This window comes from Ornithorhynchus anatinus, chromosome X1 (genome assembly GCF_004115215.2).
Source record: "Ornithorhynchus anatinus isolate Pmale09 chromosome X1, mOrnAna1.pri.v4, whole genome shotgun sequence".
NCBI classification, from domain to species: domain Eukaryota; kingdom Metazoa; phylum Chordata; class Mammalia; order Monotremata; family Ornithorhynchidae; genus Ornithorhynchus; species Ornithorhynchus anatinus.
The window spans coordinates 72,400,368-72,421,240 of NC_041749.1; the positions used below are offsets into that span (position 1 = coordinate 72,400,368).

Below are 20,873 nucleotides of genomic sequence, written 5' to 3' on the forward strand. Positions count from 1 at the left end.
TCTAGGCACAGACATGGACAAAGGAATAGCTGCTGGAAACTTGTAGCTAAGTCATTTGAATGAAGTGGCAGGGAGAGAAAAACATTTTTGTTTCGTTTTAAGGCTAGTCCAGAAATCAAATTTACCTTTTAGCCAGTCATCTAATGAAATTAACTGTGAAAGTCATTTCCAGGCATTTCATCTTTCTTCAGAAGCTGCATGTGTCATTGATCAGCGAGACATCTTTTTTCAGATCATGGAATGAACTTGGAAAGCTAGTAGAAAATCCTAGGGTTCTTTGACATTTTTTTCACACAAAGTCATACAATAGTTTTTCTATATTTGGACCAACCTCTGGTCCAAAACTCATAATATAGTTAAAGGGTCAAAACCTTGGAATGTATCTTCAAAATTCTTTTCTTTTCATAGAATGCTTGCAACTGGCATGCAGTTTGTTATCCATCCATTAATAGCATTTCCTTGCTGGCCTTTTAAAAATATCCATAAGTGATGCATTTAGAATTAGAATTTTTAAAAATCAGGATTGTGGATTGATAGTGAGCAAGGAAGTTATTTTATGTAGTGGAACCTAGAAAGTGTGGTAAGAATCAATGTTTGGCAAGAAACCTCCCAATTTGCCCTCTCTCCCTGTAGTTGACCTAGTGGATGAAAGAGTGGATGTGTGTATGATTCTAGGCATGACTTCTCCAAAGATCAACATTTGTACACACTTTAGTCACCTTTTATGCGCGGTGCTATTGACATTAACCAGAGAGGCCAGCCTGACAGGGCTGTGCTTTAACACCAGCTAAAGAGTGGTTCTACTCTGCTCTCATGGTTTATCTAAAGAGACTCAACATAAAGTCACACAGCCTAATTGTTTTTAGTACAAAGGAACTGTCTCCCAGACAGTAACCTTTAGAGGATGTGATCCATTGAAATCTACACACGTTTGTCAGTAGTTATTTTGAGGATTTATCATTTGGAAAAATTTAGGGTGACCTATGTTTGTGAATATTTAATTGATTAGTTTCTTCTTTGAGACCTTGGCTGTTGTAAACGTGTACCACAAAAGCAACAAAGTAATTGGATTATTTTGAGACGTAGACTAATTAAGAAAAGAAAATGAGGAGTAAATGTGCAGACCAAATGTGTATGTGCAGATTATGTGCGTGTTTAATGATATAAATTGCACAATGCAATAAAATTAGCACCAGATCTGACCTAGCATTTTTATGTCAGGTTTTTTGTTTAAAAATAAATATGTAGTTATGATATGATTGCATTTACTGAAGTAAAAGTGAAATGTTTGATCAGTTGATACATGAATGGACAGAAGATTTATTTTTAAGCTGGACTAATTGTGGCATTTATTTATTTTGGGGAATAACCACTTGCAATGTATATATCTTTAAATGATCATTTACAAGTAAACTTTGGTTCAGAAGTATAAACTGGGGAAGATTTCCTTTGTAGATATTTAGAACTCTTTCTAAAACATGAAAGACCTTCCTCAAAATGTTTGAAATAATTCTGTTCAAATATCTATTTGATTATGCTGTTAATCGTAACATAGTTCTTTAGAAATGAACTATACACTTAAGTTTAAAAGAAGCAAAAACTGTTCAGATTTAACCAAAATTTTGGCGAAATACTTTGATTGGATTAGTTAATGGAGATTCGTTGAAAACAGCATTAAAACTAACAGGCATTTATATGATGATGAAATATATGGATTCTAGTTTGTTATTCTCTTTCAATTCTAAGGAAGTGGCTTCCTGGCTTCTCTCCAGTTCTCCCGTAGCTGGGCCAGCCCTGATATATATTTATTCTCTCTCTTCTCCTCCTGCTCCTCCTTCTTTCCTTGGCACCTATCGGTGCTTAGAACAGTGCTTTGCACATAGTAAGCACTTAAATGCCATTATTATTATTTATCTTGAAAGTGAAATTACATGGAAGGTAGACCAAAGTTCTGGGCCCCATTAGTCATTAGGTTAGAATGACTCAGAGCCTTCCTTTCAGGTTGGTTTCTGCTTCACTCTGGCTCCTGTCAGAGACACTTCAGGTAGCAAAGTCAGTGGGTAAGTATGAAAGTTGTGTCTGCATTATCCTTACCTTCTGGTCTTGTGTTTTTTTGTCCCTTCTCTACCTCAACTGTTTAATCTCTGATTCCTAACTGGCTCTGGCTCTACTGTCTTAGTCCCTAGAACTCACCTTGTGTTCACATGCATGCAATGATTAAAGCTGGATTTGAGACACTTTCCTTTGATATTTAATTTTGAGAGGGGGTAATGATAGCTGCGTAATGAATAGAGCTACTGATAAATCAATGTTTTTTATTGAGCATTTACTATGTGCAGAGCATTGTACTAAGCGTGTAGTACAGTAGCATTGGTGGACATGATCCCTGATGATGGTTATTAGGAATTGAAAAGCTGCTAAACCTACTTGGTAACTCAGTGAAATGTGGATGCATTCACTTCTATAACACCAGTGTTATCTACTTGACTTTATGTTAAGGAAAACTTGGTTATCTTGAGTGACTTTGTGTACATGCTCACCATTTTATGCAATATTGCTTTGCTTTATCTCCTGATAGATGCTCATTTTCAGAAAAAAAAATTCCCAAATTTCCTCACAGCCTATCTAAAACACAGTTAAAATGCACATTATGCAGACAACATCATCAGTGTGCAGTCTGTCAACCAGTTCTACGTCAGTGCCATTATCTCGCTGCTTGGTAATCTCCTCTTATAAGTAGGAAAAACATACTGCTACCTGGTGTAGTTTGTGTCTTAATTACACTCAACAACTTTCTGAACGATTCACAGTTGAACTCTGATAGAAGCACAGCATTTTGCATTTAGTGCCAAGAACTGCCGACCTGAATTTTCTTGCTGTAATATTTTACAGCATATAGATTCAGAATGCATATCTACATTATACAGTACATGTTTCCTTCCAACTGACCTCCATGAATTAGTGTGAAACATGTCACAGATAGGATGTTAGTCAAGGCAGTGGATTTAGTGAACCACAACAGGCTAGGTTAGTGGCATTCATACCAGCATGCTTAGGCTTTCTGGATTCATAAGTTTGAATCATGTGTCGGTCAGCTCAGATCCCCAAGAAACACAACTGAGAGAAGATTCTTTCATTCAGTCAATGATTCAGTGGGATCTTTAAAATTCTGTGTAGGCACCTTGATATTTGGTGGGAGGGGAGAACAGTTGATTTATTGAGTGTAGGAAACGATGACTCTCTTGTACTACATGCTGTTCTTGAACTAGAAGGGACTGAATTTTTAGAACATATTCTGGAAAAATTGTTATTAAGTACTTTAAACTACTTCAAGATAAAAGCATTTGGTCAATGTAAAATTTGTTGGGTCCTTTCATTTTTGAATGCTTACCAAGTGAGTGTCTATTTAGAGGTTTCAAGCATATTTAAGACATTAAGGGATTAACGTAGTTAGCAGCATGGGTGCTACCTTCATTTTTAGTGTGGAGAAAAAACTAATGGATTTTCATTCATTCAATCGTATCTATGGAGTGCTTACTGTGTGCAAAGCACTGTCCCTACAGTCCCAATTCTCCAACCGCTCCCCCCCACACACATACACACACACACTTCCACTCCCCAGAGTTGATTTCTATGCTCTGATGAAGTAACTAAAGTATATGGTACCATTTGGGGGGGGGGGGTGGAGGAAGAAATCTCAATAGTGCTTGCCCACATTAACTCTCACTGTTATTTTAACCACACCACTAGAATCACAACTTCCTTAAAATAAACACAAATCTGAGGTCTGGTTCCCTTTTTCTCCTCCTTGCTTACTATCCGAATAATTTCAATGATTGAAGGAAACCAGTAATCAATGGGAGTTTCAATAATGGAAAAAGACAAAGTGCATTTGGTATAGCAGAGAGATGTAGCCTTTAGTCCATGCCAGAGTTGATACTGCCTTTGTTCTTACACTTGCCTTCTAGAAAAAGATCCTTGTTTAACCTGCTGACTTTCTATTTGAACTTTGCAAAGACTGAGAATAAGTTATTAAGGGAATAAGGTAGTTGGTGGCCTTGGCACCAACATGCGATTTTGAAGGTGGAGCAGAATTTTAAAATGTATATAGACTTAAACTGAACTCTATCAGAGTACATAGAAATTGCTAAGATTTGAAATGCTCTTTTTAAGGGAACAGAGAATGGAAGAAATATACTCTATTCCATGAAATTCTAAATAGGATGAGCACTAATTATGAGGATTTCCACGGCCATATTTTGAATGTAAATATTGAAGGAAAATATTTCCCTAGTTAGCTTAAAAAGGGAAATCTTATGTTTAAGTTTGAATATTTCCAAAGGCACACAGAGGAATAAAGTAGTTTAGGAAAGAAAATGTTTTGACTTCTTCCCACTAAACTTTGCATTACCATTTTAGAAAATCATAGATTATGATTACTTTTTTAATTTAAATTAGTTAAAAATGGCTTTCAGAGTGAGGGGGAAAATAGGTCAGGACTGCTCACCACATAGCTGCCTGTGAAAAGATCACATAATGGCAATTGAATCCAATGACTTCATCTCTGATATCAAAATCATTGAAGGGGTCAGTTTTTCAAAACTAACCTCACTAATAATCTTTGTCTTTCTTTTTGGGCAGATGCCAGTTTGTCATAACCTCAAGAATCTATCATATTTGAACTGAGGAAAAAAAAATTCACCCCTCCCCCATACACACAGATATAGGCATAAAGACCCAGACCCATACAACAGTCTTTTCCCACAAAATGGAACTGTATTATGTTAGCATGAGTTGCACTGAGCCGAATCCAATCTGGAATTAAGAATGCTCAGGGGCATATTTAACAAACTGTCATTCATTTGCACTCTAACCCTGTTTCATTGAACAGAATCTGGTTAGTCAGATGTATGATTTGACACTGATTTTTTTTCCTTTTATTTTTCCAAATTGGTGTAAAGTTTTCAGTTTTTAACAAGCCCAGGAGGAGAATGAAATAGTTTAAAAATGATTAAACACTAAGAGTCAGAAAGGACAACCAGCAAGTTCTGGTATCAGTGTTTTCTTAAGGTTGAAACCTCATGAAAAACATATAATGTACATCTTCCTGATTCTTAAAACTTGTAAAGAGGAAATGGCTTTGTTAGTAATATTATACATCCTTCAGCCATGAGCAGTTCCCTGATCTTACAATTTCAAGCTTTTCCAAAAGATGTCACTATAAGGCAGTAATGTTGAGGTAGGAGATAGGAAAGTCAGATAAGGATAATTGGAAAAAATTAGATTAGTACTACTTGTCTTTAACAAATAATTAAAGATCTCATGAAACCTTCTGTGAGGTTTGCATGTAGTTACTGGAGAATGATCATAATTTAAGAGATTTTTCTTCCCTTTCTGCTTGCCAGTTAAAATTAATCAGATTCCACATACAGGTGAAGAAAAAGAATACCTCTGCCCCCCACCCCCAGCCCTTTTCATAGTCCCAATCAGTAGTAAAGACGATTCCTGGTTTAAGAACCTGATAATTCTGTAGACCTTATGTCCTAATGCAAGCTAGCATTCTGTAGCATAATGTTGGAATTACCTCAGCATAGTGCTCATCACACAGTAGGTGCTTAATAAATACATGAAATATGAGGATGGCTTTTCTTGAGCAGATTATTTGACCAGAACTGGGGTCAAGGTGACAAACTGAAAATCAGCCCCAACTGATTCAAGTGGGGGCTGAACTACAAACCAATACAGATGCACAGTGTGAAAGGGAATGCTGATTACCTCTCAGTCTTTTCAGTCACACTTGCACACTCAGCGATTCATCCTCAGTGGGGTTATCTTTGAATATGTAGTAGGTTCATATTTTCAGTGTGAGCCACTTGGGAGTTGCCACTTGTGGCATTTCTTCAGTTGTTTTTCATTCAGATTTCAATGTATGTCTTTTAGGGAAGCTCTCTGCTTTTATCTGTCTGCTTCTGGATAGTTTGGTAGGAGTATCTTGAAGCTGAGGTTCACAGACTATGTGTTTGATCTGTTCACACATTTTTGCAAATGCTCTGTTGGTGGTACTGGGAGTTATGTGGGGCAGCAGCCAAAAAGGCCGACAGAATGCTTAGTATCACCAGGCAGAGGAAATAAAATGAAACAAAAGGCAGAGTTTCACCTTTGAATAAATCAATGGCACATCCAGTTCTGGAATGAAGCTTTGGAGTTTTAGTTGCTTCTGCTCAGAATGGTGTGGAGATGGATCAGAAGAGGGCAATCAACATGAATAGGGGAAATGAAGAAACTTCTCTTTGAGGTGGACTAAAACACTTAGGAATATTCTCTTTGGAAAGCTGAATGCTGAAAGGGGGAATAAATGATGTTTACAAAATCATGAAGGGTGTGGACAGGGTGATCACAGAATTAATGTCAACCAAATCCCACAGCAACAGGATATGGGGCTACCCATTGTAGGTTGAAGTTGGTAGATTTGAAACAAACAAAATAAATCACTTCTTCACACAGTAAGGATAAACATATGAAATATATTTTCCCAACAAATTGTGCAGACGAAGTATCAAGCTAGTTCAAAAGAGCAGGGTGGCCTACTGGGAAGAGCTAGGGACTGGGAGTCAGAGCTTCTAGAATCTAATCCCATCTCTGCTACCTGTCTGCTTGGTCCAGTCACTTCAGTTCTCTGAGTTTTGAGTTTCCTCATCTGCAAAACAGGGATGTAATTTCTATTCTCCCTTCTACTTAGACTGAGAGCCTCATGTGGGACCTGATTAACTTGTTTCTACCCCAGCACTTAGTACAGTGCTTGACACATAGTAAGGACTTTACAAATATCACTAATTATGGTTATTGTCATTACTATTATTACTATTCTTGTATAAATGAATGTATGAAAAGCCCACAGTGGGTTATTGGAGAGCATGGCGTAGTGGTTATAGCACAGAGCCTGGGAATCAGATGGTATTGGGTTCTAATTCCAGCTCTGCCACTTGTCTGCTATGTGACCTTGGGAAAGTCACTTCACTTCTATTTACCTCAGTTCCTTCATCTGTAAAATGGGGATTGAGACTGTGAGCCCCATGTGGGACAGGGACTGTGTCCAAACAAGATCTTTACTTGCCTTTCCTGGAGCCACCTGGAATGCCTGGAGGTCCTCAGAACTGTCATTGCCCTACAGGATTCCATGAGCTAAGGACCATCCTGGTGTGGTTAACACCTGTGACCAGGATACCAGGACATAGGTGGAGCCCTGTTGCATGAGAATTGGATTGAGCCACCCCATGCAGAGGAATCTAAAGGGCAGTCTGATATGGTCATGTCAGTGGAGATCCAGGTAGGCTGCAGAGTTGGTCCAGGGGGCTGAAGTGAAGGCACATAGAAAGAGAAACAGGATAGTCCAAGTAGCAGATGGTACGGCAGGCGGCCATTTCACCATGTCAGCTAACCTTTACTCTCCCATCCTTTTTTTTTAATAGTACTTACTAAGCATTTCTATGTGCCAAGCACTGTTCTCAGTCCTGGGGTTGATACAAGGTAATCAGGTTGGACACAGTCCCTGTCCCACATTTGTGGGGCTCACACTCCTTGTCCCCATTTTATAGTTGAGGTAACTGAGGCCCAGAGAAGTTAAGTGACTTGTCCATGATCACACAGCAGACATGTGGTGGGGCCAGGATTAGAACCCAGATCCTTCTGTCTCCCAAGTCCATGCTCTACCCACTAAGCCTTGCTGCTTCCTTGAATGTTCATCATCTTTGATCCCAATAAGCTTTGGATTCTCTGGCTTAATATCATGATCTCATCTGCATAGGGTATTATAGCAGGGCCTGGCACTTTTTGTTTTTTGAACATGGAATTTACCTATGTCCTGATTGCCCTAGGCAGTCATATGCCTTCAGAACTTTAATAAGAAAGTCAAACTCACTCTATCAAAAACCTTCTCCATGTCCTAGTTTTCTTGGTATTACTTATTGTACTCTCCGAAGCACTTCAGTGATCTGCACGGAATGTCCTGAATAAATATTATCAATTACATGGGCAAAGATTTTCCTCATCTGCCTAAGTCAGTCCATGATCTTTTTTCCCCTTTACTCTCCTTTTTTGTCTTTACATTTTTCTATTCCTTGGAACATTTGCCATACCCTTGAACCCTCTGAACAATTTGTTGCATAGATCTGGATACAAGTATTTGGAAGAGTGACTGGCCTCCACTGTTCCCTTTTTCACAACTGTCAAACAACAGGGTGGTATGACCTTGCCTCATTGCTTTGGCTAATGGTCTACAAAGCACATCTCTGCCATTTTTATCAAATTCAGCGGTCGGTCTATCTCTGCCCAGAGTGATCCTTCCATATCCATCACCAACCCTCTGTAATTTCTCCTTCCAACTCCTTCACCTTTTCTAACAAATCTGTCTGTGATGAGGATTTTCTCACCTCTGGCTTCTCCGTTCTCCTGAAAATAGTACTTTTTATATAAAAGTCAGCAATCACAACTAGGATTGACTTTCTGTCACGTCTTCACCTGAATGTTCTTATCCTTAAAATTCACTATCACCCAGTTTTCTTTCCTTGCTAGACCTTCAGCTTCTTCTGCCTTTTTCTTTCTGCTCTTAGCCTTCTGATTTTTCCTCTAATACCTCTTTCCATTGTTGCTTGAAATGTTTTGGTTACTCTTGTTTTTCCATATTGTTACAGCCTATTGTATGTAACACCTTCTTTCTTGACAGAGCATGTTTATGTTTTCCTTTGAATCTCCTTCCTTCATTTCTTCTTCCCCTGAAACATTTTTCATTAAATTTCTTACCCTTATGAGTTATCCTGTTATATTGCCCTGCAGGCTTACCTTGTACTGTAAAGCCTGAAACAGGAGTCAGGGGACCCAGGTTCTAGTCTCAACTCTGCCCCATCCTATTGTATGACCTTGAACAAGTCACTTAACCTGTCTGATCCGATGGACTCATGTCTAGGAGTGGTTAATACAGAGTTTGGCACGTAGTAAGTGCTTAATCAATAGTAATTCTTATTATGACTTTGTTTCTTTTTTCCCTTTAAAGACTCTGTGCTCCTTCCTTTGCTAAAATGTATCCCATTCCTAAAGCTCATAGTACCTTAAGCATAGAATGGTCAAAGAACAGAATCTCTAACCCCGTATTTGTGATTTAATAAATTCTACTGGCCTACTTGTGGGTTAATGGAAAGAGCATGGGCTTGGGAGTCAGAAGTTGTGGGTTCTAATCCCGGCTCTGCCACTTGTCAGCTGTGTGACTTTGGGCAAGTCACTTAACTTCTCTGTGTCTCAGTTACCTCATCTGTAAAATGGGGATTAAAATTGTGAGCCCCACATGAGACAACCTGATCACACAGGGCTTAGAACAGTGCTTGGCACATAGTAAGTACTTAAAAATACTATTATTATTGTTATTATTACTTCTTTTAAGTATTTGCTCAACAATGTGTTTAAAAATTTCCTTCATCTCAGGTTTCTGAGAAGGGCCTATAACTCACTCATTTTCCACCCAATTCTTCTCCTAAATGCTAGATCTTGATGTTCTCACCCCATTCAAGCCCCTCCCTCTCCACCTCAAGAGGACTCTCTTACATTTTTGTGTGTCTCCATTTGTTGGCCCTGTAATCTGATTTCTTGTATTCCACTGTGCTTAGATTTTAAACTGTTCACTTGAACAGTGCTAAATCAGATTACATTATTTGCACGTATTGCTTTCCTCACCACCTACTTTCTTTTGCCTTGAGGCTCTTCCTTTCCCTCTCCTGCTTGCTGCAACACTCCTTTCCTCCCTTCTTTTCCTTCTTGATTCTGCAATGACCTTCCTGTCTCTCCATCTATGCCTGAGCTTTCAAAGAACTTTTCAATGGGGCTCTTCCATATGCTCAAAGCTCCATTTCCTGTATGGACAGGGACAGAGACTTTCATGGGAGGGGGATTGAAACAAGGAGTGACCAAAAGAGGTGTTTTGGTGCCAAAGTTATATTTCTTCAGACCACCACTTCGGGGATTGTGACTGAAGCAATCCTTCCCATGACGTCAGGATCACAACATCCTATCCGTTACCAAGACCTGCCGGTTTCACCTCTACAATATCCCCAAGATCCGCCCTTTCCTCTCCATCCAAATGGCTACCTTACTGTTACAGGCTCTCGTTATATCCCGGCTAGACTACTGTGTCAGCCTTCTCTCTGACCTCCCTTCCTCCTCTCTCGCCCCGCTCCAGTCTATTCTTCACTCCGCTGCCCGGCTCATCTTCCTGCAGAAATGATCTGGGCATGTCACTCCCCTTCTTAAACAATTCCAGTGGTTGCCTATCAACCTCCGCTCCAAACAAAAACTCCTCACTCTAGGCTTCAAGGCTCTCCATCACCTTGCCCCTTCCTACCTCTCCTCCCTTCTCTCTTTCTACCACCCACCCCGCCCGCTCCGCTCCTCTGCCGCCCACCTCCTCACCGTCCCTCGGTCTCGCCTATCCCGCCGTCGACCCCTGGGCCACGTCCTCCCACGGTCCTGGAACGCCCTCCCTCCTCACCTCCGCCAAACTGATTCTCTTTCCCTCTTCAAAACCCTACTTAAAACTCACCTCCTCCAAGAGGCCTTCCCAGACTGAGCTCCCCTTCTCCCTCTACTCCCTCTACCACCCCCCCTTCATCTCTCCGCAGCTAAACCCTCTTTTCCCCCTTTCCCTCTGCTCCTCCACCTCTCCCTTCCCATCCCCACAGCACTGTACTCGTCCGCTCAACTGTATATATTTTCATTACCCTATTTATTTTGTTAATGAATTGTACATCGCCTTGATTCTATTTAGTTGCCATTGTTTTTACGAGATGTTCTTCCCCTTGACGCTGTTTATTGCCATTGTTCTTGTCTGTCCATCTCCCCCGATTAGACTGTAAGCCCATCAAACGGCAGGGACTGTCTCTATCTGTTGCCGACTTGTTCATCCCAAGCGCTTAGTACAGTGCTCTGCACATAGTAAGCGCTCAATAAATACTATTGAATGAATGAATGAATGAAAAGAATAAAACCATTTCATCAGACAAATCCTACCTGTTCTGCTATAATTAGTAGATCCTCTGTGCCCCTTAAGCCCTTTGCTACCCCAGCCCCACAGTATTTATGGAAATAGGCTACTCTATTATTTCCCCTATACTTAATCCATTTTTATGTCTGTCTCTTCCTGTAGACTGCATGCTCTTTACGGGAAGGGATTATGTCTACTAACTCTGTTGTATTGTACTTTCCCAAAAGTGCTTAGTACAGTGTTCTGAAAACAGTAAGTGCTCAGTAAATATAAATGATTGATAGGGACCCCTTCAAGACAGTGTAAACTCCTCTTCTATATTGCATGCTCCTGGTGGGCAGGGAATATAGACCAGTCTACCTACTCTGTTGTATTATACTCTCTCAGGTGTGCAGTACAGTGTTCAGCACACAGTAAGCACTAAGTACATAGTAAGTGCTTAATAAGTAGTCATTTTTGTTATGACTTCTTTGTTTCTTTTTTCTCTGAATAGTCCTAGTTCTAGTCCCAGATCCTTCTTACCTACTGTATGATCTTGGGAAAATCATTTAACTTCTTTGTGTGTCAGTTTTCTTATCTGTCAAAGGGGGATAAAATTTCCTCCTACTTAGACTGTGAGCCCCATGTGGGGCCGGGACTGTGTCTGATCTAATTATCTTATATCTACCCTAGGATTTAGTACAGTGCTTGGCACATTGCACTTAACAACTACCCAAATTATTATTTTTAGGAATAGTACCTGAGAAAAATTTTGTGATATTCATATTATGTACTTGGTGAGAACTGTATGTTCAGAAGACTTAAAATATTTGAAAGAATAATAAATGGTGCTGAACAATTGACTGTTCCCTTTATACAGATTTCCTTTTACATTTCCTATGTATGAGATCTTGAAGCATGACCTACTTTTTTCCTTTCTTGAAAAAAACCTGTATTTTCCACGCATACTCATTAGTAAGAAATTTCCTTTTTATTATAGTAAAATGGAGAGTTCTCTGAACCTTAAAAGCATGTAATTTACCTTGGATGTGTGTTCTATGCTTATTCTGAATAAATTCCACGTAAAACGATATAAATGGTGCAGAAAGTATTTATGAATTGCAATTTAGCATGTCATTGACACATTTTGAAGAGAGTTTTGTTGATTTTAGTGATGGAGGAACATGTTTGGCCAAGTTCATCTGGAAGGAATGGCTTAGACATCTAAATATCAGCTTTGGAATACAGAGACTTCCTGAACCACAGGTTCAAACCCAGCAAGGTCAATTCAGCCCTTCATCCGGGCAAAGGATTACATATCACCAACTTATTTCATGGAACTCTTTGGAATGAAACCATAAAAACCAGGCCCTCTTTGTTCTGCAATGGTTTTAAAAATCCCGTGGCGATTGTAGAAGAGTAAAGGTTGGCCTCGAGGCCTCCTCTTCCAATTTCTGGGACCTAGCTAAAAAAAACCCTGGATATTTGATATCCTGGCTTATCCCTATAGTGTATTAGCACCCTATAAAAGTTACATTTCATTTATTTCAAGTTTAGAACCTCTCAAGCTTCGTGGGCAGACCAAACCTGAACCTTTTGTGGTTTGAATGCTGTTTACTCTTGGCAAAACACTGCTTCCTGGTTCAAAGGAAAAAAAAAACTCTTGGGGCTCCTTGGACATCAAATAGCTTTTACAAAATAACAATTTGATGGGTTACAAGTGAATGAATCTGAAACACATAGGCTAACTTCCTGCTGAAGTACTCAGGGCCTAAAATGAAAAGAAACTGTGCTTGGCAAAATGCATTTTGCCTGTTGCCTGACCCCAATGGTTAGAGCTTATTTGAGAAATTTTACCAGACCCAAATGGAAATTGGCTTTGCCCTACTTATTAATTGAAAGTATATTTGTTTCTAGAAAGTTATCAGAGTCATTAGAAATCTCATTAGTTTCCCAATGTTTAAAACTTTTCATCTCTAAAACAAAAAAGGTAAAGTTGAAGTAAGGTGCAACTTATAATAATGATTTCTGGGTGTGGATTCAAAACAAACATTTGAATTATCAGGGTATGTCATTTGATTAATATAAACCTCATTGGACTGACAAAAAGTAGCCACAATATACTAAAGAAGGGTTTTCTTTTCAGCTAGAAGAACTGATGAATGTGCTGGAAAAAACTAGACAAGAACTGGATTCAACCAAAGCTCGCCTTGCCTCAACACAGCAGTCCCTGGCTGAAAAAGAAGCACACCTGGCAAACCTGAGAATTGAAAGGCGAAAACAGCTGGAGGAGATCCTGGAGATGAAGTAAGTGCACAGATTCTCCTTTTGCCCACCTCTGAATGTCAAATCCTTTCCTCCCTGTTGCTTAGATGAGAATTGTCAGTTGAACACCAGTGGAATTTGTCATCAGGTCTCCACTTGGGTCTTTTAGCAAGACATCGAATGGCAGGTTAAATCAGGTTTAGAAAAGAGAAGGATGGACAATTATACTAAAATGATGGGTCAAGTTACCTTGTTTGGGTCAAGGCAGTTATTGCTTTTCTACTTTTAAATCCAAATGTCCAAATGCACTTGAATGTATTTAAATTGATATTTCTTTTCACAAGTGCTGAAGATCTTGTGTGGTCATTTAGTATATTAGTTGCCATATCGGTCATTCAGAGGATCTTACACAGCATGTAGATAGACTCATTAGGGATGATCTTAGGTTTTCCTAAGTGAAATTCCTCAGTCAGATGGCATTAGAGACAAAGCTCAGGTTTAAGTGGAAGTTTCCATGTAGAAATATTTTTAATGTGACTAATCTTGGTTCATTACCTTTTTATTTTAATAGCCTTAATTATATGGATTTTTCAGGGCTCAGGTTTAGCGTTTTGTTTTGGTTTTTTTTTTAACATGCAAAACCTCATTTGATTGGGGGTGGAGATAAACTGGAAATACTTTTGGAAAAGAAAGGTGTGGGAATGGGATAGAATCTGCCACTTCTTTCTTTTAAGGCCAATAAAGAGTTGTTTCTGTATTTCACAAGGTGAAAATGGTCCATCTTCTACCCAGAAGTTTCTTTTTCTAATCACATATAAAAATGGTTGATATTTATCCAAGGTTCCTACTCAAGAGTTAAATTCTGCGAGGGGCTCAAAGTTGCACATTCATTAGTAACCAAATCAGAACTGGAAAAAAAGATTCTCCTGTTTTCAACAGACGTTTCTTAGACATTGAAAACATTTTTAAAGCCTTATACAAGAGACTATCTCTCTCTATATATTTAAAAGCTAAAAGGGTCCTGATACATGATTTAAATATAATTTCCTACAATAAAGGGAAATTATTATAATTATAGTTTATTAAGACTGTAATGGAGACATCAGAATTGGTGGATAGATATACATAAATAGCCTATGAACTAGCTATTATGGTAAGTACAATATGTGGGAATATTAAACTAAGAAAATGTAAGGAATATAGAATTTAGAATGAAAATAGTTTTAAATGAATAGGTAAGACAGAAAACTTACTGTTTTCATCAACTACCTCACCTATAGACCAGATGTATATTACCTAATGAATAATTTTGTCACTGAAAATCCAAGGAATGTTTGAATAAAAATGATATTATTATTGAATAGGTACTAAATTTTATACAAAAAGGGGAAAATTACAACTTAAGCCAAATTATTAGCAGCACGGAATGCACAAATCTTATTTGTTTTCAATTCCTGGTCTTGTTTAGTCTTGTTAGGCTTGTTCAATAGAATTTCACACATTCTTTTTTTTCTAAAGGAAAATTAATTTCAAATTACCTTAATGGCATAATTAAAACAAAATTGTTCTAATGTATCACTGATTATACAGCATTTTTTTTCAAGTCTTTTAAAAATGCAGGTTGGGTATCTAATATCCTGTGATGTGACATTTGGGGAAGAGTACTATTTTTATACAAATATTTTCTGAAATTTGCGAGAACTTTTCTTTTGTATTCAGTCCTCAGTAAATTCAGATAGCTAAGTCCTCTCATAGTGTATTTCCACAATGACTGTTTAATCTGCTATCATCATCATTGCCAATATTTTCATTTTGAGAACAAGGGCAGAGAGGGAGCAAGGATTCTCAAGGGGTAGGGCTGAGAGGGGCCAGGCTTCAGGGAGCTTATAGGCCAGGAAGAAACCATTTGGAGCCTTTTCAACCAGACTTGGAAACTTTCAGCTATTTTTGAGACTTGGCATGGAAAAGAGTGGAAATCCAGTTGAAAAAGTTGTGAGAGCTACCATCCTCCATTCCCCCAGGGGGTATCTGTGGTTGTACTGCAAAATAAATGAAAAATTATCAGAATGTTCTTACGTGAAAGGTCTCAAGATCCTACTTCATTAGGGACCATGTATAATACATGTCAGTATTTTTTTGGAAGCAGATTCAGAAACCCCAACCAGTGGGAAAACTTAAATCTGTAGACTGGGAGGGTCTGTGTCAAATATGGTCATTCTTCCTTTACTTTTCTGCAATTAGAATCATCTGGTTTCTTCTAAAGTACATACACTGAAGATGAATTCTCCATATCACACATCCCATTCCTTATCCTTTGTAAAAAACGTTCATTCTTCAAGCCGCTACCTATGGGTAGGGACAAGTGGTTCTTGTGGAATTCTTCTATTTTAAAAGAATCCCATGAAACTATTTCTTAGTACTAAAGGATCAGTTAATGAAACCAGTGGAAAACTCCTCTGAACACTGTAAGTAGCATTTTGTAAATGAGGAAAAGAGTTTTAGGAGCTGGGCAGAAAAAGCAATTGGTGCTTCCCACCACTCCTTCCACCCCATGCCATGTGAGTTCACAAGACTCCATTATCAACCAATCAATGGTATTTACTGAGCACTTACTGTGTGCAGAGTCCTCCTGTACTAAATGCTTGGGAGAGTACAATCCAACAGAGTTTATAGAAACATTCCTTGTCAACAAGAGAGACAGACATTGATATAAATAAATTGTGTATATGTACATAAGTGCTGGGGGATGGGTGGGGTGAATAAAGGATGCAGATTCAAGTGCATACATGACACAGAAGGTAGTGGGAGAAGAAGAAATGAGGACTTTGGCAGGGAAGCAGTGTGGTCTAGTGGATAGGGTACAGGCCTGGGATTAAGAAGGACCTGGATTCTAATCCCAGCTCCGTCACTTGTCTGCTGTGTAACCTTGGGTAAGATACTTCGCTTCTCTGCCTCAGTTACATCATCTGTAAAATGGGGATTAAGACTGTGAGTGGGACATGGACTGTATCCAACCTGATTAACTTGTATCTACCACAGTACTTAGAACAATGCCTGGTACATAGTAAGCCCTTAACAAATACCAGAAAAAAAGGCATCTTGGAGGAGATGTGATTTTAATAAAGCTTTGAAGGTGGGGAGAGTGGAGGTCTGTCAAATATGAATGGGGAGGAAGTTCAAGGTCAGAGGCAGGATGTGGGCGAGGGTTCTGCAATGAGATAGAAAAGATGGAGAGCAAGTAGGTTGGCATTAGAGGAGTGAATTGTGTGAGTTGTGTTGTAGTAGGAAAAGTAGCAAGGTACTGGAGGCTGTCTTAATGGAGTAGTAATCCTCAATATGTTTTGGGATTCTTTGGCAAGAAAATAATCTCTCTGATCATATTACTACAGGGATTCTTTTTCTATTCCCATCAGATATTTACTGCAGTATTCAAATTGCCAGTCAGCATTGCTGTATTGGATGAAAAAACATTTCTTAAACATGTGTTTATTGAGAAATTGTATATCCTGACTTTCGTGAGGCACAAGAGCATTCATTTAATTTTCAAATAGCTAGACCCTTTTGCCAAAAGCTTTCAATAATTCAACTTTTTTATTATATGTATTCCTATTTAAAAACCACTTTACTAAAAACTTCATTCTGTGTTCAATTTTGATTCAACATTTTAGCAATGCTAATGTTGCATTCTGGGAATCAGATCCTAGTTACTTATGGAAGGTAAATTTGAAAATTCAAGAATTATCTGTTTCTTTTGCTCTGAAGTTTAAAGTAATTTGGTAGAACCCATAGCTGATATTTGCCTTTTCGTTGTTTAATTCTGAGTGAATACAATTTGAGTGTGTGGATTTATAGTCAAATAACTTTGAACTGTGTATTTAAGAGATTTCAAGATGATTTCCAATGCTTATGTTAAGAAAAACTTGCAAACACATTTTGAGTTTCTAAACCCTGTGGTTGACATTAGGAGATACATCTTAATTTACTGGGTATAATCAATTGTCAGTTTTGAGACAACTTCTTGAGCTACTATTACAAGTCTTTGTATACACTGAGTTATTTTAAGAAGTTTAGAGTAAGACTGGGTAGCAGCTTAATCTAGTGCATTATCTGGTTGGGCTTTTTGATCTGGAAATCTTGTGAAGAGGGCCACTCATTAGATAAGTACCCTTCAAAGGAGAGTCAGGGTAGAGAGATAAAGATCCATTTATACTTTACTTTCTACCAACTGAAGAAAAGATAAATATTATTTTCTTAAACAGAATTCCAACTGCATTGTAATTTGGATCAGCTACATCAAGCTTATTGTTGGTCTGGAGTATATTTTTGAAAGTAGCTTTTATTTAAAATTACTAAGCTGTTTTGTAAAGGAATTCGCTTCTTCTTAAGGCGGATATTAACTCCTGCAAATTAATCTTAGTAAGGTGCTTATGTCAGGGTGAATTATGTCAGTCCCATTTGACTGAATGCCCTAGGCTGAGAATTAGCTTCTCTCTATATGTAATGTTAAAAAAAATACTTTCTTTGTAAATCCTTTTTTCTACTTTTTGAAATAATAATAGCAATAATGCTTTCACTGGCCTTTCACATTAATGATCTCATTACATGCTCAAGGTATGAAGATGCAGGTATTATTACCTGCAAAGTTTGATGATACAGGTATTATCTTAAGGAAAGTAAGATAAAGAGAGATTAATTGTCCTGCCCAAAATCACATGACAGGCCAGTGGCAGAGCTGAGAGTAATGCCCAAGTTCCAGACTCCAAAACCTGAACTCTTTCCACTAGACAATGAGCATGTTTATCCCATAGGAAAATATTGCCTCTCCTAAAATTACACAATACATATGAGAATACCTCTTGCTAACATGCTGCATTATGAAATAAGAACATCATTTAAAAAAATCATCAAAGCTATTGTTTTGTGTGTTTGGAAGAGGAAGAACATTATAGTCCTTTGGTTTGAAAAAGATGCTGCTGACAGTACAACCATATCTGCAAATGTCTTCAAAAGAGAATCTCAAGCATATTTACTCCCACCCTTGCTCTGTGAAAATCCAGGAGTGCACCTCTTCTGCCCTCTTTCCACTCAGGTAAGCCCTTCAAAGACACCAATGGTTAAGAGAGGTAAAGAGTGTCCTATGGGGGCATTTCCCCATGCTCTAGCTCTGCTAGCAATCCCAATCAGATAATGAAAACCCAGGTTAAATGTTTTTTCATATGGCAACTATATGTGAGGGAGCCAGTTTGGCCTTGTGGAAAGATGTTAGGTCTTTGAGTCTGTGGAACTGTGAGGTCTAATCTCAGCTCCGCCACTATTTAACTGAGTAAGCTTAGGGAACTCCTGTAACTCAGTTTCCCCATCTGTAAAACAGCATTATAATACCTGTCTCTCACCCTCACAGGAATAGTGTGAGGATAAAATCATCAGTGTGAAAACACCTTGAAAAAATTAAAAAGTGATAAATGAAATTGAGGTCTTAGGTGATTGAGCACACAGTACATACTTAACAAATACCAGAATTATTATTGTTATTCTATGCCTCAGTTTCCTCATCTGTGGGATGGGGATTGAGACTGTGAGACCCACATGGGACCGGGACTGTGTCCAACCTGATTTGCTTGTATCCACTCCAGTGCTTAGTACAGTGCCTGGCACATATTAAGCATTTAACAAATACCAGAATTATTATAATTACTATTATATCTAATAAATGGCAATGACTCCTCATTTAGATGAGTTATTCCCAAGGGCCAGATTTTACTTTTTCTTCACTTCTGAACTACTTCTTTCTATGAAGGTTCCTATTTACTTCGTGAAGAGTTACATAGAGAGCTATAGGTGATAAAGAATTCCATCCCATCTTCTTTTCTTGTACACCCAATCCATTAAGCCTGTTGTGGTAAATCAAAATTCTTAGGGGTAAGAAGCAGAAAAAGCACATGTCTCATCATTTTCAGCAACAATATTCTGCTGAATTCCCATTTTTAAAAGTGAAAAATGCCTTATGGTACTTTGTGGTTTTTAATAGAAATACAAACATTTTCTGAACTGGAAGACTATATGCTTTCAGTTTAAATAATCACAACTAGCAGTTAAATAATCTCCATACTTGTTAATCCTATGGTTTTCAAAGAGCTCAAAATGCTTTGCTCATTATCTTGCTTTGTTCAGCATCCTCAAGAGGACTTAAATACTTTAAATAAAGAAAAGAAAAAACAATACCAGATCGCTTCCTGGTCTAGTCTCCCTGAATCATTAAATAACATGGCTACATGTTAAAAATTTGAAGGATTCTCAATGTTAAACTCTGGATAAAACCACATGATTTAAACACAAGACACGATTTACTAATATTACAACATTCATCATCCCTAAAAAAGAAGGAGTCTGAGAAAATGGCCATTGTAAACAAGTCATATTTACCCACCATTCACCCACCATGACTGTTCCAGAGATAGGAATGGGGCTAAGCACCTTCCACTAAATTCAGCTGCTCTTTGTATATATACCATCCAGACAGCTGAATGTCAAACTTCTGTAGAATGAATAAACATGCTAACAGTTTAATGACAACACTGAAGCAGCCCTGTCAGAAGAAGAAGCCTTTGTCTTCCTTACCAATGTAGCCAATGAATGGGTATCTCTAAGAGTTGCTGGCTACCTTTAGCTGATGCTAGGAGACAACACTAAGATTGATTTTGTGGGAATGACTCCAAGATCAAAGAGCCATATATGCGGAGTTGCCTTTTTTGTATTTAAAGAGGGTGCCACTGATGGCAAATTTCACTTGACTATGTTGTGGCTAGGACTTGGGGTCCCACATTAGTTTTTTCTACCAACAGCTATGGGCTGCAAACCTAAGAGAGACTAGACTGTGAGATCCTTGTGGGCAGGGAAACATGTTTGCCAACTCAATTACTGCACTCTCCCAGGACAATAATGCATAGTACAGAGTTCTGCACATAGTAATCACTTAATAGATATGAGTGATTGCATCATCAACACCTTGAAGATCTTCATGATCCTAAAAAAAGGCATGCTTATTGACGGCTCTGTCGAGGGATACCAGACAGGTTAAGGAACATGCATGGTAAATGGTGATACATCTTGGGTGAGAAGATTCAAAGCTACACTTACTTAAACCAAGCTGAGGTTTCCCCATGCCTCTGAAGTGTATATATGTATATATATATGTATGTATGTATATATATATATAGCACCACAGTGTCCCTAAAGAGCAAAATGGCTCTGCCCTCATCATATACATGGAAAGAATCTTAGTGCTGGCAAAAACACTCCAATAATTTCCTTAAACACCTTCTATTGAGGGTAATGTTCTCTGAAGAGACTTGTGAAGTAATTGTAGTCACTAACATTTTAGATAGTCACCATCACAGATTTAGTCATGAAAAGTATCTAAGCTCCTGGAGCTGATGATATCCTCAAACAAGGTGGGGAGGGAGAGGGAGAGGGGAGTTTTCTACTCAGTCACCTGTCCAGACTCTTCTGTAAGGTATGGATTACTGAGTACATGCCATAAGATTTCAGAGGCCAACATAGCATTTTCAAGAAGAAAGGTAAAAACTGAGTGGAAATTATGAAG

At 38.4% G+C, this 20,873-nt stretch overlaps 1 protein-coding gene across 15 annotated transcripts in view; it reads left to right on the forward strand.

Moving 5' to 3' along the window:
* Nucleotides 1-20,873, forward strand: part of ERC2 (ELKS/RAB6-interacting/CAST family member 2) — a 900,196-nt gene that overhangs the window by 662,413 nt on the left and 216,910 nt on the right. For all 15 annotated transcript variants that reach the window (XM_029052114.2, XM_039910367.1, XM_039910359.1 and 12 more), the window contains one exon: nucleotides 13,152-13,312. In XM_029052114.2, the coding sequence (XP_028907947.1) occupies nucleotides 13,152-13,312 (161 nt within the window). The remainder of the gene's footprint in view (nucleotides 1-13,151; nucleotides 13,313-20,873) is intronic.